We start from the raw sequence: 18852 nt of genomic DNA, 5'->3' as shown, positions 1-18852 counted from the left end.
GACAATTCTGAACTATTGTTAGTGATTATTAGTGTTTTGTTAGTGTATAATGTGTAAGTTAATAGTGTTTAGTGTTGTGATAGTGTATTATTCTTTATTATGTGATGGCAGTGGAATATTTAACGAAGAATCGAGAATAACGTTTGAACCAGATGATAATTTCTCACAATATTTTGGTTACTCGGTCCTTTTTGATTCAGATAAGTAAGAATTGTTGTTGTTGTTTTTTTTATAATTAAACATAAATATCAGATTTATTATAATTACTTATGTTATCATTATTTTATTATTATTTACGATTTTTTTATACATTTGTTTCATATAATTGTGTCCTTTGTACACTTTACGAGTACGTTTTTCTGTGTTTTATTTGACGTGAAATCGATATTTTAACTTTTGTTTGGCTGACAAGAAAATCGTAATAACTTTAAATAACTTGGTGGTAGGGCTTTGTGCAAGCCCGTCTGGGTAGATAATACGCACTCATCATATTTTTTCCTACCAAGTAGTAATATTAAGTATTGTGGTGTCGCGGTCGGGAGGAACAGTGAAGGAGTAACAACAGGCACATCTCATCTCAGTTCCCTGTATCGGTGGCACAAATTTCATAGTAAGAAATGGTTAAAATTTAAGACCCCATACCGTCAGTTGGCCCATATAGCCGTTCGCCTACCGATATCATAAAAATAAATACTAAAAGAAGCATAATAGATGTATTCAAATTTGTATTTGAGTTTCATTTAAACACCAAATTCTATAGGAATATAATATAATAAAATAAAAAATGTAAGTACATAGTTGTTGTATGATTTTTACAATATGTTCCGTCTCAAAGTGTGACACAGAGATCATTGACCTTTCATGTCCATTACTAACACTATTTTTTATCGAAATATCTTTTAATATATTTGTTTCGTCTATATAATTTGCGATTCATATTAGTAACTGATTGTTCAAATAACTACTGAAACAAATTGTTCTTGTACGATGATATCAATCAGGTATTTTAAAAGTAGTCATTTTTTATCGATACAAGATTGCCTGATGTTGCACTATTTATAGCGTTCGTAAATAAACAGGCTTTATCATCCCACTGCTGGCCTAAGGCCTCCTCTCCCTTATTGAGGAGAAGGTTTGAAGCTAATCCACTACGTTGCTCCAATTCGAATATTCATGTGAATCTTGTCTCGATTTGAACCCGCCTTCATCGTTTACAATTTAAGTAAAATGTCAACATGGCCCAGTGGTATAACCATCTCTCATTAATATTATCAATAAGACATTCTTCGGTGCGTTCAGTCGTAGTTCGGTGTTTTATATATAATCTTACAGGTGAAACGGTCTCTAGATATATATCCAAACTGGAGTTAGTTACCATAATCGGTCAAGAATAAAATACCTAATTAGACAATTGTTAATAAAAATGGTTTTTAAAATACATTTATGAAGGTTTATTATTATAGACTTCAACTACTGGATCAAAAAAGTAAAGCGTCATTGCCTGTTTATGCTCTAGTGAGCTCGGATCCTTTCTAGTGATGTTCGTGATGCGTGTTCTGTATTATTTTTTAATTTCTTGTGAATTATTAAATATGAAATAATATTGAAGGTGAAATGATTTTAATGCATCGTACAATTTGATCCAAACTTTGTTTATATTTACTAAATATTTGTATACAAATAAATTGCTTATTATTATTATTTAACTCGTACCGGCGCAATTAATACGTACGCGTATATCTTATAGAACTAGAAAATTATGTGATTTTTTTAGAAATGGATCATTATACCCTGTTCAAGTTAGCTTGTACTTTTTGACAGACGGGCTAGTGATGGGAAACAGAAAATAACAGTCGATGGAACGATGGAATGCGTAATTCAAATTTGAATTCAATTTATTTTACCTTATTTTCTAAAAAGAGTTATACCAGCTAAAGAGACCCCAACCACTAGACAAAACAATCCCCAACCAAAATGAACCCTGTTCGTAACAATAACATAACAATGACCTTTAATAATGATTTTTTTGCTATCGATATTTGTAACAGTTACTGCCTGTTATTCGTGTCCCTAGTCCGACGGATGTAACATTGTACAAGCGTCTATTATTTTCAGTGTTTCTATTTAAATTTTACTTTGAAGCAATAAAATTTTCGGATAACGCTCGAATCTTTAGAGACTTTTGTATAATATTTTTTAATATTTTTACAATTTTTATAATCATTAAATTAAGAAAATAATATGTTCAACATTGTAAAGTTATGTCGATAACAAACATTTACATCTGTCAAAAATATCAAGCTACCCTCTACCCTCTACATACAAACAAACAAATTTTACCTTTTTTATATTAATATGGATTTTAAGTCTTATATAAATCCTAATTATTAGATTCCAATTATATAATTATAAAGCTGTTGATGTGTAGACAGCCTATATGAAAACTCATGTATCACTACCCTACCTATCACCCTATTTGGGTCAAATCTTGCAACTGAATTATAAAGCAGTTCCCAACTAAATAAGCCAATTTTGATTAAGTAACATATTTCGAATACCTTTAAAACAAATTGTTTAAATATTATATTATGATACTGTATAAATTATTGGCTTACCAACTTTACAGCCAATGAGCGACCAACACTGCCAAATCTCAGATATATTCGACTATTCGAACTAATTTCCCTCGTGTACGATTTGTTTAATTGTCTTGGGCGTATTTTCTTCCTTGAGGGTAATTCAAATCTGTCACACACATGCTCCCCCGTATTAAGAGGTTTCTCCCGTAATGTATCTTGAAGAGATTCTTTATTAAATTTTCTTGAGAAATCTCTTGATACTCCATCAGTCCTTCAATGTTACAATTTGTTTCAGGTATTGTAAAGAAGTATAACTCTTCAAGATAACTTTAATTGACCTCTACTTTGAAATTCAAATCAGTGTTCCAGTTCTCCTTACTTGCCTTATTTGTATATCCTTGTGGTTAGCTCACAAAATCGCGTTACAGAATTGAATTAAATGTTAAGCTACCACCGATTCGGAAAATAGATTCTACCGAGAAATACCCGCAAAAAACTCAATAGTTAATCTTTCTTTACATAGCGCTTAGAATATTCTAGATATTCTCGAGTTGTCTATGTGTTAAAGCTTTAATTATTCAATTATCACAAGCCACTGTTCTTATTCTTTTCCTTGATTTGGTTTCAGCTCTCCTTGTTACTAAGCATTGAGATATTTTACATTAGGTTGTCTTTTTCTAATCAGAATAAGTTACTTCTCCCTTTATTTTTTCTTTCTTTGTCCCTTTACTTTTTAGGTCGTTTGGCTTAATTTGGTTTCACCCCAGTTTCCCCAGTTCCTGTTATTAAGTAACAATAAGTAATGTTCCAATTATAAATAAAATAAATAACTTTAAAACATCGGATATGACTCACGCGCCATTTATTGAGAATTGATCGCACTGACACAGAAATCTTAATCTAACAAATCTAAAAATTTTACGTTTCAAAACAATAATAAAAATAGATGATTTATAATATAATGGAATAAAATTATAATATTTAAAATGTCAGTCTATCATTTTAAGCATATTATCGTATTGTATCGAATCGTATAACAAATTACTTGAACTCTAGTAGATCTGGAATGGCTTACGTTATTTTGTAATTTTGTGTCCCTTGGGTTCAGCGATGGCTGACTTCAGTATATTGCTTCCAAATTTGATCCCAAACCTAATCTCGATTTGATTGATTCAATGCGTAATCGGTCTTATGACGAAAAGTCTGTGTCAGACTGAAAATTAAAAAGAAATTCATTAATATATTATACATACATATATGCATATGTATTTTTAGCATACGTTTTTATTGTTTCAGGCTTATAGTTGGAGCTCCGAAAGCAAGAAATAGATACAATACCACGATCAATTCTGGACAAGTGTTTTCATGTGCATTAGATAATCTAAACTTGAAAAAAGTCACGTGTCACCCTTTAGGAGTGAACGAAAATGGTAAATATTTCTAAAAAACATGACATTTATAGGAAGATAAAACTCATCTAGTATCAGACTTTTATATAATGCGCTGCTCGCTGCGCTGATCCTAAGGTTCTAATCCAGGTTCTATAACCAAAAACTTTTTTGTCTATACATTTTCACTTGAAGGTGTTGTTCGCGTCTGATGTGGGAGTCAGGGAATATAAAGATAGTGAAATATAGTTATTTAATTTAAGTAGTTGAGCCTTGAGAATGTTGACTGTGATGTAAATAATAATAACAAAAACTAATATTCCCGTATATGTAAAGCTGTTTCTTTACGTATAAGGAACATTTTTAGATTTAGTATTGCGGTGGTGACGTAAACAATGACGATTATTTATTGATTGATTTATTGAATTAGTAGTAGAAGTAATGATCATTAAATGAGATACTGCACAAAGAACTAGAAACTTCTGATAGTATGTTATTTTCTCTCAACAGAAGATTTCAAATTTTACATTACTAATTAGATAAGTGTAACCTGTTCTTAATTTATAGTAAAATATTTCTTCGTGTGTATATTTGTTATATTTTCAAAATGATGAAGAACCGAGATGGCCCAGTGGTTAGAACGCGTGCATCTTAACCGATGATTTCGGGTTCAAACCCAGGCAGGCACCACTGAATTTTCATGTGCTTAATTTGTGTTTATAATTCATCTCGTGCTCGGCGGTGAAGGAAAACATCGTGAGGAAACCTGCATGTGTCTAATTTCAACGAAATTCTGCCACATGTGTATTCCGCCAACCCGCATTGGAGCAGCGTGGTGGAATATGCTCCAAACCTTCTCCTCAAAGGGAGAGGAGGCCTTTAGCCCAGCAGTGGGAAAATTTACAGGCTGCTAATGCTAATGCTTTCAAAATGATTGGTTTTCAGTTGAAGATATAATTTATCGGAGATCCACTAAACACTCCGATTTTTTCGAAAATGATATGTGGTTCGGAGCGACGATAGCCTCAGTACCGAATGGAAAATTACTGGTAAAGCTTTAAATATAAATGTTATTTTGATGATGATGACCTCCGTGGTCGAGTAGTTTGTACACTGGTTTTCATGGGTACGCCACTCCGAGGTCCCGGGTTCGATTCCCGGCCGAGTCGATGTAGAAAAGTTCATTAGTATTCTATATTGTCTTGGGTCTGGGTGTTTGTGGTCCCGTCGTTACTTCTGACTTCCAAAACACAAGTGCTTTAGCTAAAAATTTATTTATTTAATTACTTTTAATAATATAATAATGTAAACTTGTTAAATTAATATAATGTTCCTTTGAATTTTCGAAGAAGTAAATATGCTTTAATTTCTTGTTTCAATGAATTATATAAAATGTATAATCTCATTTTAGATGTGTGCTCCTCGGTGGACCACTCCATACAGAGATAAACACTTACTTGCGAATGGTGCCTGTTATATGATATCCAAAAGACGTGGTGCTGCGCTTTTTCCATTAGCTGAAATGAGTAAGGAACAGAATATATATTTAAAATGCACATCTTAGATAAATATCTTATCTATATAAAATATATAGACCTCTGTCACAATTCACTTGTCTTATGGATGAATCACACAACCCTCTAGACTCGTATAAACTGTATAAAAGTGGGTGCAAAATTATGCATTAAAAAATCTATAATAAATGGTTGAAACTCTTTAAAACTCAAATTAAATATTTAATTTTATATTTCTATGGTAAAATTCAAAAGCTTTTGTAAATGTGTTACAGGCCGCCAAGCATTCATGACTCATGGTGAGAGAATTGAGTATGGGGAATACGGTACCCATCTAAATCTCTACGCGTACGGTCAAGCAGGATTTTCAATTAAAGTTTCAAAGACGAGCATTATTATTGGTGCACCGGGACTGTTACAGTGGACAGGTATAGATGCATTCAATTTAACAATTAATTTCTCTTATTTCTTTTAGAGCACTAATAAGCTACTTTTTTGAAGTGATAACTTCTTATGGGAGGGTAAACCGTTTCGTTACGTAACGCGTTACGGTCCCAGTCTGTCTGGCTTCCCTTTCCCTTACGCATACGCCAGCGATTAGTTTAAGTTATCACTTCTGTTTATTTAATGTTTCTGAATACTTGTGAGCTTTAATACGCGCTCTCTTTGTTCAATTATTACACAATTTTCAATAAATTGTATAGATGGCTTTGGTTTTATCAGTCTTTCCTCCATTAATATACACAGCTAAAACATAAAGTGAGGACTTTATATTTATAAACCTTGCAATACATAAGAATGAAGGCAAATCTAAAACTGCTAGCGTTGTGTTTATTCCTGTATGTTCCCTTACGTGAAATAAAAATTTTAGATGAGTTAAGCTGTAATATAATGTATTGAATACAATAAACAGCTTTAGTTATTGTAAGCATTCGTAAATACTGCTGTTACTATCATTACGAAAACGGAACACGATCTTGTACCGAATAACATTGTAGTTGGCTAATGTTTAATTTGATTTCTTTTTGCATTTGAATCTCACTAATTATTTATTAGATGAATTTAATAAAAAAAAAATCCTGTGTATGTTTAATTTTAAAAATAATAACAGTTCTAAATTAGACAATTTGGTGGGCTTAAATTTTCAGGTGGTATCGCAACGTATAAGTACTACAAAGAAAGCGAATACTTGAGTTTACAGCCTACAATTAATCCTTATTACACGTTAGATGTTGGACCGGACGACTACTTAGGTATTTGTATTTTTTTTTAATTGTTTAGATGTATATATATCGCTTTTAATATTAAAATTTATTAATGACCGCGTTACTATATGTTAACATTGCCGCGATTGACCGTGGTTGTTTTCTATTAAGCGAATATGAAAAATTCTGTCTGAAAAAGAGGAATTCTGTCTGAAATCCTGTCCGTTCTAATCGGTTGCCCGAGCTAAAATGGCTAGGAATCAACCATCATATCAACATCAGTTTGCTTATCTGAAATGAGATCAGTGTTCTTATAAACTATACACTGTTTTAATAAATTACTAAAGTATTTGAAACGGGATATTAGCCACGTTTTTTTATTTTTATATGGAGCTCGATATTTCGACATTATTGACAAATGTCTTGTTCACAAGACTGAAGTTTGCGGGTAGATGTTGACAAGAACTCCACAAAATAAAAATAAAAAACATGGTAAATATCCCGTTTCAAATACTTATAGTAATAAAAATAACCATGTTAATTTAAAATCCTATATTTTAATAAACGTTTGAAATAAATTTTATATTTATTTTAGGATACAGTGTCGAGTCGGGTGTGTTTGAAAACAATGGTACAATTTTATATGTAGCAGGAGCACCTAGATCGAAGTCAGGATACGGACAGGCAAGTTTTTCTTAACATTTCTTCTTTTGCTTGATATTTTTCGACATTTGAATATTGATTTTAAAATGCGACAAATATAAGAGAAATCAATCTACAAAACAGGTTCTTGTCTTCGAGCCGTCATTTCGAGAAACAGATCCCTTTAAAATCAAAGCAAAAGTTCGTGGAACACAATTAGGCGCATACTTCGGTGCTAGTTTGTGCTGCACTGATGTCAATGGTGACGGCATCACTGATCTTCTCGTGGGAGCTCCGAACTTCGTTAGAAAAGATGGCGTTGGTTTACATTACGATCAAGGCGCTGTCTTTGTCTATCTAACTGAAATAAAGGTGTGTTGTTCTTATGAAAGTAAATTTTAATTTATATTTAAACATTATCAATTTCACTACAATAAACCTAAATATTATAAACGAATATATTTACTGAAATGAAAACAAATTGAATAACAAAAGATATTTAAAGAAATGAAAGACCTGATGCTCACTCTAATTGAAGATGCCCTTTTATATGACAAGGTTTAATTCCGTAATCATTTCAGGAGACAGACTTCAGTCTTATCGCAGCTGATTACGTTAGTGGTTCGGGAGAAAGTGGAGTTCGTTTTGGCAGTACAATAGCAAATTTAGGGGACATAGATGGCGACGGATTTAATGGTAAAAATAAAACATTAAAATCTATTTATATTTAAATGACTTGCTTTAGCGTTTTCATTATTTTTTATGTTGAAGGTTCTTTACGGACATAAATTTTACGGACAAGAATAATATTAATATACCTAATGATAAATGTAAATACTTAACATTTTCTTACGATAAGAATTTTTCATTTTCTTTGTTAGTAAATTACACCTGTGCAAAGCCGGGGCGGTTCGCTAGTGATTAAAAATATATCTCTTGAAGCTAATATATCTTCAATGTTAGACAGCATTTTTCAAAATAAATATTTACGGTTCATTTCAGATATTGCTATAGGAGCTCCATGGGAAGACGACGGAAAAGGAGCCGTTTTTATATTCAGAGGTGGCAAAGAAGGTCTGAGACCGAAATATGTACAGAAGATTGTAGTCAATGAAGCACAAACGTTTGGTATTTCCATATCTGGGGGTTACGATATTAATAACGATAAATGTAATGGTAAGTTTGAGAGAACGAACGGTTAAATTTTACTAAAATTGTATTCAGCTAAGAAATAACTACCTAACTGTGCTGTGCTTAATAACTCTAAGTTATTAAGCACAATATAAGCTGTTGAACTATATACATCTATATACATATCCAAAATTAAATAAATTAATGAAAAAAATAAATTGATTAGTAAACATATATCTTCTTTCAGATTTAGCGATAGGCGCTCATAGTTCTGGTACAGCTTACGTTTTTAGATGCACACCAACAATGCACGTGGAAGTATATATAAAAGTACCAGATGCAGTTAACTTACAACAAGGTGCAACAAACTTTTCAGCATTATTCTGTGTTAAAGCAGCTGAAAGTAAAACGTGGCCAAGCGCAAAAATGGGTAAATAACTCGTGTATTTATCAAAACAATATCATGAAAAATGTTTTTAAACCATGAAGAGTTATATAAATGGTAATTAATATTATTCAAACAGATTTTACTGCAACTATAGCTATTGATCCAATCGAAAACAGAGCAAGACTTAAGGGAGATACGGAATACGAAGTCTCCATTCAACCAGGCAACGAGAATTGTGACGAACAAGTTATCGAAGTAAAGGTATAAGAACGTTGATGTTTTGTATTCAATAGCTGAAGTTTGTTTTCATTCTGAATTATAAAAAAAAATATGTCCTAATATTTTATAGTCTAGATTAAAAGTAGTGAAATTTAACCCATTTGTTTTTCAGCCGACAGCCGATTTATCAAAACCAATCTCCATGAAATTCAATTTAGAAGTAAAAGATTCGGGAGGTATTTCCTAATTTCGTTTTATATCAAAAATGTTTTAATACATGAATAATAATAGGATAGTTATTTAATTGTATTATAATTATATATTTAAGTATACACGTAACGTGTATCTTTTTGTGTCAAATGTATGAATGTAATGATCAATTTTAGATGGTTCCGACGAATCCGACGAACAGTTTGCGAAAGTATCAGATGATTCAGTTCTAGACACACTTTTCCGTATTCAACTGATGCGAGATTGTGGTGATGACGAAGAACTTATTTGCAAGCCATTTCTTGTCATGAATTTAAATCCCTTAAGTAGGTAAGTCATGTTATAATAATCTATCAAATATTTGTACAAGAATAAAATTACATAAAAAATTATATACATTTTTGACTTGCAGTCCGTACATTCCCGGGACAAAAGATAAGTTAGGGGTGAAGCTTTCCGTTGTTAATATGGAAGAACCATCATTTGGAGCCAAAGTCCATCTTACGTTACCTTCATCACCGAAAAGGTTACCAAGGGAATGTAGCTTAGAAGAATTCAACGTAACTTGTGATATACCATCTCCTTTAAATCGGTTTGGGATTGTTGAATGGGAAATAGAATTGGAATATGCATACAAGGATACAACAGAAAAGGAATTAAAGATTGTAGCTAATCTTAATGATCCATTCAACAATGATACCGATATTGATAGAATTTCGAAAGAAATGGTTATTTTGATAACACCGAAAGCAAATTTCTCAATAAGCGGGTAAGGATTTAAATAAATAATACATTTATTTGTAGTATTTCGACTATTTTTTTTTATATTTAGAGAAAGAAACATCTCTTACCTTTGTTAACATGATAATGTCTAAAAAAAATTACGGAGGAGGAATTTCAGGGACTAATAAATGCGCAGGAGATATCGTATGACGCAAATTTGTGATCAAAACATACGTGTAACCTATATCTCTTCCTCAAAATCAGGTCACAATCACTCCCAAGAGGAGAAACTTCAAAAGCAGGATGAATTTTTTTACGTACTTCCGATAATTTCTCTACAGACGAAGAAGAGAACCCGGGACTTGATTCCAAGGCCTCAGTATCTGCATTATTACATATTACATATAAGCTAGCTATTAACAAAACACAAACAGTTTGTATAAAGTTCTATTATTCTAACATGTTCAAAACTGAGTACCATATTTCCGCAACACGGAGTATTATTCACAATTAAATTAATGTTTGGAGTAAATGAATAAACGAAAGCGTAACATGCATAACAGTACAGTGAAAGGAAAACTTGGAGTGAATTTCGAAATTAAGGCGACATTATCAAAGTTTTCCAAGTGCTTAAAATTTCCAGGAAAGCGTTGCCGAACGCGACCATTGCAGTAACAAGAGACAAATTTAACGAGGCGGCCAATGTGACTTTCGTTCATTATTTTGAGGTAACTCTTCTAATTGTACTTTGTCAAGCTTAGTTTATTTGTCATCAGTTTTACTTTGCTGGATATCTTTTATTACTTCCTTTGCAACGTGTTTTATATTAACTTGATACAGTTCATTCTCTAACCGGAGAATTCTGAGAAAGACTACAGCGCGTTCATTGGATACTTCAAAGTGCAATCGGTTAGGCGATATTGACATTGTATAGTCGGATATTAAGTTAACTGTGTTAAATTTCGATACTCATATTCTATAATCAACAGATAAATCAAGAAAATAATTATGATAATTTTTATCCAATGAACATCCTTAATTATATAAACTTAATAAAATCCTTATGAAAGCCCCGAATTGTTATTAGATCCATTATGAAAAAAGTATTTCAGAGGTAAGCTTATGGCTTATTACAGCTACAAAGTAAAGCTGGGGAAAAAATTTGTGAAAGGAAATTAATAACGAGGCAGTAAATTGGTTTCATTTAAAATACGAATATTATTGTAATTTTAATATTTAATTTTATTTATAAATTAAAATATTCCCCACTCGAGAAGCCTTTTACAAGTCATTGCATTAACTACCACCGGTTCGGATTTCCGACCGACAAAAACCTGCAAGAAACTCAGTAGTTATTCTTTTTTTAGTTACAATATTTAAAAAATATATATGTCGGAGAAGCAGGATGCCGAACAGTTGGGTTCGGGGATTGATCCGACATTTGGAAGATTATGTGGGCGTGCTATGGAGATATTCACAAAATAAAACGTATTTAATATCGTCTAATCACTGTATTAATTGATTTAATAATCGTACACCACAATAATAACAAAAGATTACTATAATTCATCTCGATTAAGAGCAAATGGGTTTGCAAGCAACCATCGCATTCGAATCGCCTGTCAAAACATAACGACTTGCGTTGCCATGACACTTACAACTCCATTCGGGGTGACCCGCTCTTAAAAGTAAATCAGCCATCAAACATTATTGCCAACTACTCGATTCATTAATTATTCAAATCAACAACCAAAGTAACCACGCTCCGATATATATATGAAACAAATACAATTTAATTTATAAACACTGGGGTGTATCGTTGCCTTTTAATATAATCTTCTATTGAGTTTGCGTTTTTAATAAACAATTTTAATTTATTAATTCACATACACACGGGTAAAAGGCCCTGATTGAAAATAGAAAAAAAAAAAATATATATTTGCAGAATTTTTAGGAAGTATAGAAAACTACGAGGTAAGAAAATATGATGAATACGATTGAGTCATACGTTCATGTTGTCATTTTTAATAATAACTAAACACACAAATAAATAGTTAATGCTATGACTGTTTTAATATATAATTATGATTGGCGTTGACTACTTATGATTCTTAACGTGAAGGTTATAAAAAACGCCACATGTTTTTCTTAAAACTAAAATGAATTAGTTATGGTATTAATGGTTTTCATGGGTACGCCACTCCGATGTTCCGGGTTCGATTCTTGGTCGAGTCGATGCAGATAAAGTTCATTAGTTTTCTATGTTGTCTTGAGTCTGGGTGTATGTGGTACCGTCGTTACTTCTGATTTTCCATAGCACAGTGCTTTAGCTACTTACATTGGGATCAGAGTAATGTGATGTCGTCCAATATTTATTTAATTAATTAATTATTCTATGATATAATCAATTTTGTGGTTAAGCAAAATAAATAACTTTAGATTTTTAAACTGTTCCCTCACCAGCATTCGTCTGCAGTGTAAAAATCTAAAATTATATTTTGAGCTTTCGCATGCAGTACGTTGATTTGGTGGTAGAGATTTGTGTAAGCCCGTCTAGGTAGGTAGGTACCATAATCTAGGTAGGTAGGTACTATCCACTCATCAGATATTTTACCGCCAAGCAGCAATACTTGGTATTTTTATATTCCGGTTTGAAGTGTGAGTGAGCTAGTGTAACTACAGGCAGAAAGGACATAACATCTTAGTTCCCAAGGTTGGTGGCGCACTGGCAAAGTAAGTGATGGTTTATATTTCTAACAGCGCCAATGTCTATGGGCGGTGGTGACAACTAAACATCAGGTGACCATTTGCTCGACAAAGCCCTACCACCAAGTATAAATACAAATTGTGATGGACTAACAAACATTGTTTCAATCCTACTTATAACAATAGTAAGGTTTATTGCAATCATATTTCACAGTTCACAATATTTTAGACAGATTACAATCTGTCTCGTCAGATTGTAAACTAATGGTTTTTGTCAGCTTACGGTGACATATACATAACTATTCTAGCCTATTCCAATGGTAGTAGGAAAAAAGATAAACAAACTTTAGATTTACGTATTTCATGCGATTTGCTAATAGCACAAATATTTTGCACTACTAAGAGTTTATGATTAATATATCTTATTTATAATATAACACTATTGCACTTAACTACTTATTTCCACTTTTATTTTACTTCCAAAATTTCGATAACAGTTTCGTCGACGTTTAAAACGCCAATTTTTCACAAATTCATAGTGAATATCATCGACCAAAAATATCGCGTCTCGACCCATGATATATTTTAAATATAAACAGTTAATATTAAGAGAAATTTATTATCAATTTTAATGTTACCTTTTTTTACAGGTTACAAATTTCGGCCCGTCGGATTGGTTTCGCTTGCCAGTCCAAATTATTTTGCCAGATAAAGTGAGAATAACATTATAATAATAGTTTTAAACTTATTGCTGCAAATATTGCATGTTTTAAATCTCTCATCACCCACTCTTAATACTGTTATAACTTAAGGGAAACTGATGATAAGGTCATTTATCAATTCACTACACAACTGTTTTAATACTAAATATGACAAAAAACAAATGTGTTCCCAATTTTTATTTATAAATAAAGCTAAATTTTACTTAAATTTTTCTCGAACATCTCTTATTATTTGAAAAACTTTTGAGGAAGCTACGGAAATTTGATAAATTTTTCAGGTGAATCTCACAAGTCGGATCAAGGGATGTGCGCAGGACGAATCTCATTGCGAATGGAATATACCAGCCAAAGTTTCGATGCCCGTCCTTCTCTCACTGAGATTCAACTTGGCGGATTATGGTATTTATTTTCTGGTTTAACGTGTAGATTATACTTATCTTTCATTATATAGTAAATTATTTTATATAATATAAAGTAACACTCGGAATATATCGTGAAAAAACAAAGGGATCAAAGTTTTACTAAGATTGGTTAAATAATTATTTTATCAAATAACATTAATTAGTATAGTTTAAGTTGATATGACCTGAGATGAGTTGAGTCAAGGTCTACCAAAAAACCATCACTGGATTATCATTTCTTAGTTTGTGTTTATAATTAATCTCGTGCTCAGCATTAAGGAAAACATCGTAAGGGAAATTAAATGTGTCGTGTGAAATTCAGCCGGTGAAATAACTCTGAAGTCTTGTGCGAGAATGATTTTGGTTACGTATTGTAAATTTTCAGATAATATTATGTTTTACTATGTTAATGTTTTAAACTATTTAGTTTAAATAGACCAAGTTAAAAATATAGAAGGATTCAATTGGTTTAGGATTGATGATGAAGGAAGCTTTTTGGGTTTGGAGTTTTATTGTTAACATTTCTCAAAATTGTATTATAGCACATATTCGAAATAATAATATTTAAAATGATTCGATGTTTTGATATTTTTAAAGAAATATGGACCTAATTATAAGTTCCGGGTATGAAACCGAATAAAATAAGCCTGATTTATTTGTATTTCATAATACAAATAAATAACAAATAATTCTTTGTTTTAGGTGATTTCCTTGAGCAGCAAAAGAATTTTAACATAACTACATCTATGATCATTGTACTTGAAGGTCAAAATAAGTAAGTACCTATATTAATTGTTTCAATTTTAATTGTTATACGAAGCCAGGTTAGCAATTGTACTATTTGATGTAGGAACCATCCAACCATGTAGTAACAACTGGAAGATTCACTTCTGAACAGAATTTGGTATAACACTAATAGGTTTCGTCACGATATTTTCCTTTAAAGTTAAGTACGAGAAAGATCATAGTGGTGTTTTCCAGTTTAAGCCCGCAATATTTTATCCATACTAAATGTCTGTCCCGCCTTCCTGAAGCTACCCCTCCAATTAACCCTCCTAGAAATTGAAATTTCCAAAGATCATTTCTTACGAAGCGTCGAGAAAGTAAAATTACTAGATTTCACATAAATCTGACCTATAATTTCAGATATGTCGTGATAAATGATATTTCCTTCATGTTTATATAGATTCCCGTTACTGGGTTAAGTGATATAATAATAATATTTAAAATGTTCTCACCACAGGTCTTCCTCTATAACAACAACGTTAATCTTAGAACCAGCTCCGCCTCTATGGCCGATTATTCTGGGCTGTGTTGCTGGACTATTGTTGCTATCTCTCATCGTGCTGGGCCTTTATAAAGTAGGTGCTTTAGTTAATACCCTGTTGAGAAAAGGATGGCAAACATGTCTCCTTGTGATTTTTTTCATTACACTTTTACTATATATGCTTAATATATACAGAAATTTCATTTTCAATTATATGTGAATATATTTTCATATAAATGAATATAACTCAGTGACAATCATCGTATACAATTATAATTCAAGCTTCTAGGGCAAAACTTCGTTTCTGTAATAAAATCTCGCAGTAATATTTTACTTTGCCTTGTAATACATTTTAATACGGTATCATAGAAACATTAATTTATGTAAGAAATGATACTCGATAAGATATTACATAAGAATTAAAATACGTGGAGTTCTTATCCCGTGATTTCCATATTTTATGGATAGTACGACGTATCAACGTCTTTCGATAAAGGAAAAGAGTAACTACTGATGTTCTTTTCCGTTTCACAAAAACACTTAGAGGAAGATTTAATTTTCATCTTATAAAATACTGCTTCTATCAGCTTACTTAAATAATTGAATATTTTAATTGTTCCAGTACGGATTCTTTTCAAGAAATCGATTAGAAGACTTCAAGAGGCTACAAGAACAGAAAACGACAATAGACGAAGGGAATACATCAGCTAACGAGGGTTCGTCATCGACCCCTGAAGCTTCATCACAGGAACTAATATCAGACGATTCAGACTGAGCGCCTCTGAGAAATTATTTATTACTTATGTCTAGTCTTCCGAATTTATTTTAATACTCGAAGTATAAATAATTATACAGATTTTTAATTTTTGCTCAATGATATAATTATGGAATTAGTAATAAGTTCGTAAGTTAATTGTAATTTTAGCTATCAGATATTATTTATCTTAAAATGATTCTAAAAAATATGACAATATAAGTTACAGGGACGACAAAATACCAAAGCGAGAAAGAGCATTAGTCCCAATCAAGCGGAATCGTTTTGAAATTGAAAGCGATTTTGATTGCCTTTTACCGATTTTGAGGACCTTGAAACCAGTAATTTCTTTTGAACTCTCTTGAGTTTTCTTTTAAAAAATTTTTGCCAGTATCTATTTTGTCAGGTTAGATTTATTTGCTAAGTTTTTTGAACATTACGAAAAAATATTTATCTTCTATTTTGGCTTGGATTGCACTTTGCTATAATAATGATGACATCCAACTGACTTTCAAGCTTCACACCACTACTAAAAATGTCCATCTCCTAGACAAATAACCGATATATTGGTCTAATCCGCCAAATCCTGTGGAAATATGTTTTTGCGTGTGTGCGTGTGTGTGCGTATGCGTGCCTATATATAATAATAGCTTTAAGCCCACCTTTTCTTTAATTTTACCAATAGGATTCATACTAAGCGAAGCCAACATTTTTTTATTTGTGTCCACGTGTTTTTTAATTTTTAAATTAAACATGCAGTGCCCGAATATTTATGAGCTACTTTTAAGTAGTTAATTGGTATGAATATCAAAATGTTCTATATTCAAATAAATTTGAACGATTTTGTATGTTTACACTATTTAATCTTACTAAAGTTAAATCTCTTAACTGTTTTTGAAATATAAATAATTCTTAATTTCCAAGAAATAATAAATGTCGTAAAATCTAAAATATTTTTATTTTTTTAAATATAGGATTATATAAGTAATTATAGAAAAAAATATTATGTTATACGAAATAGTTTAAATTAACATTTAGTAAATAAATATTGCCCATACAATATCTATTGGTTTCGATAAATTAATGTTAAATAACGTTCTAAGCATAAAATTACACGTTAATTAAAACTGTCACCGTTCTTATATGATCGGCAATTTGATTAGCCTTTCAGGAACAGACCGAAAGCAAGCCTTGCCTTATATTGCCTTCACAGCGCCTGTAAATTTCGTATAGCAATTACGTGAAAAGATTAATTAACTCAATATAAACTATCAGTGTATTTTTAATAACAATAATTCTTTACTTAACATATTGAGTTTTAAAACCTTATTGGATATTTAATGTTTTAAGTAGAATTTATTCATTAATGTTTAAAATATATTAAGTTTTTAAAAACAAACTCGTTCTATAAAGCGTATATAGTGAAGCTGTTTAAATAACACAGTCCATAGTGAAGTTAACAACTGCGACGGATTCCGATATAAGACCAACCCGTATATTGTAATGTCATTCTTTTATATATTATAATAGGATAAGATAATTGAAATGTTTCAAAACAAAATTAAAGTCGACTTCCTACTTTAGTTTTTATGTTTAATTATATTTCCTTAATAAAGGTAACATTTAGTGTCGTATTTGGTGTTCTGTTGAATTATTAATAATAGTTAATTCACTTTTGTATGCGAAGACACTTGTACAATAAAATGACTTACACAATTACAGTCTCTTTTGAGAATTAATTCTACTAAAAAATCGTCACTTTATCGCAATCGAATCGAAATCGTCGCCGATCAGACTTTTTCCTTAATTCTACTAACACAACGATTTAGTTGCAGATATAAATAAGTAGACTTGGTTCGAAGTTACGATTTTTTTGTGAGGAATAGTCGAACTTGGAACGGAATAGAATCAAGAATGAGTTAACCGTTAATTGTTAGTGGAATGTGGTGGTAGTGTTTAAATATTGATTCAAAAACGATTAATTATGTATCAACGAATTAAGTTGTATGTAAACTGAAGTTTACTTGAATAAATACATTTGATTTGATTTGAATCGACATCCTGGTTAATATCATTAAATTAAGTAAAGTATCTATTTAGTTACATGTTGACCTTTATTTAACAATTGTTTTAACCATCAATGTTATTTCACTTAGCAGCACTAAAAAGTTCAATGTATACGTACGTAACCGCTATCAATAGCTGTAAAAAATAACTTCTAACCTGAAGAGTTCGTAAAATAACCTTCAAAAAAATTTTAATTCGCACATAATAAAAAATAGTTCATAAATTACAATAAAAAAATAAATTAGGTTATAAAAAGGTGAAAGATCTAATCTTTTAAAATGAAACAAATAACGATATGGTACATTTTCTGGTCTTTATGATTAGTAAATTACATTTAGGTTTAAATGGTAGTTTATAAATTAGTTTTCAATGGCATATCAGTATTTTTCATATAGCGTGTTGAATGCTACGAAAGTATGAGTAGATACATCTCTTACAATCAGATCGACAGCTCACAATCTGTAACGAAAGTAGAATAAAACACTTCAAAATAAAAACATATTCAAGGTCAATCACCTTCATCATAAGCGTCCAAGCTAAAGATGCAATAAAAAATGAACCAAACAAAAAAAAAAACAAAATATAGAACTTTGATATACGAATAAATTTGATTTAATTTTTCCATATTTTTTTTTATTAAATTCACATATAATTATTTCATACAAAAGATTATTTAATTGTATACATAATTAGATTACTGAGTCTTTTCAGTTAAGAAAACTAAGGTAGAATAATCGAGACTACGCATGCGAGTGCTCGGCGCATTGTCACAGCATTGAAATAAAGCCCATTGTATTTTTAGAACTGCGTATCATTGTTTCGTCTAACAATAACTGCGGCTACCAAGCACAAGTGAAAATTAAAAAAAAAAGACCCACCTATGTTATTGATGACAGTTTGATGGAAAGTAAACAATCCTGCCCACAACATGTTATA

General features: G+C 31.2%; 1 protein-coding gene across 2 annotated transcripts; it reads left to right on the top strand.

The window, feature by feature from the left end:
• LOC125066172 (integrin alpha-V-like) lies at nucleotides 1-16733 on the top strand. 2 transcript variants are annotated; one of them, XM_047674126.1, is made up of 21 exons: nucleotides 1-204; nucleotides 3876-4009; nucleotides 4913-5016; nucleotides 5379-5493; nucleotides 5757-5909; nucleotides 6630-6734; nucleotides 7282-7370; nucleotides 7473-7700; nucleotides 7910-8024; nucleotides 8331-8504; nucleotides 8707-8889; nucleotides 8984-9108; nucleotides 9239-9302; nucleotides 9453-9606; nucleotides 9689-10045; nucleotides 10643-10727; nucleotides 13356-13418; nucleotides 13706-13826; nucleotides 14531-14603; nucleotides 15072-15189; nucleotides 15718-16733. In XM_047674126.1, exons 1-21 carry the CDS (start codon nucleotides 50-52, stop codon nucleotides 15868-15870), a joined length of 2868 nt encoding a protein of 955 aa, XP_047530082.1. In that variant the 5' UTR covers nucleotides 1-49; the 3' UTR covers nucleotides 15871-16733. The 2 variants fall into 2 exon arrangements, with proteins under 2 accessions (XP_047530082.1, XP_047530083.1); XM_047674127.1 differs by lacking the exons at nucleotides 10643-10727; nucleotides 13356-13418; nucleotides 13706-13826; ... (1 more) ...; nucleotides 15072-15189; nucleotides 15718-16733 and adding an exon at nucleotides 10264-10627.
• The last annotated feature ends 2119 nt before the right edge of the window (nucleotides 16734-18852 follow it).

Source organism: Vanessa atalanta, chromosome 9 (genome assembly GCF_905147765.1).
Source record: "Vanessa atalanta chromosome 9, ilVanAtal1.2, whole genome shotgun sequence".
NCBI classification, from domain to species: domain Eukaryota; kingdom Metazoa; phylum Arthropoda; class Insecta; order Lepidoptera; family Nymphalidae; genus Vanessa; species Vanessa atalanta.
This window is presented reverse-complemented; position numbering and strand designations above follow the sequence as displayed.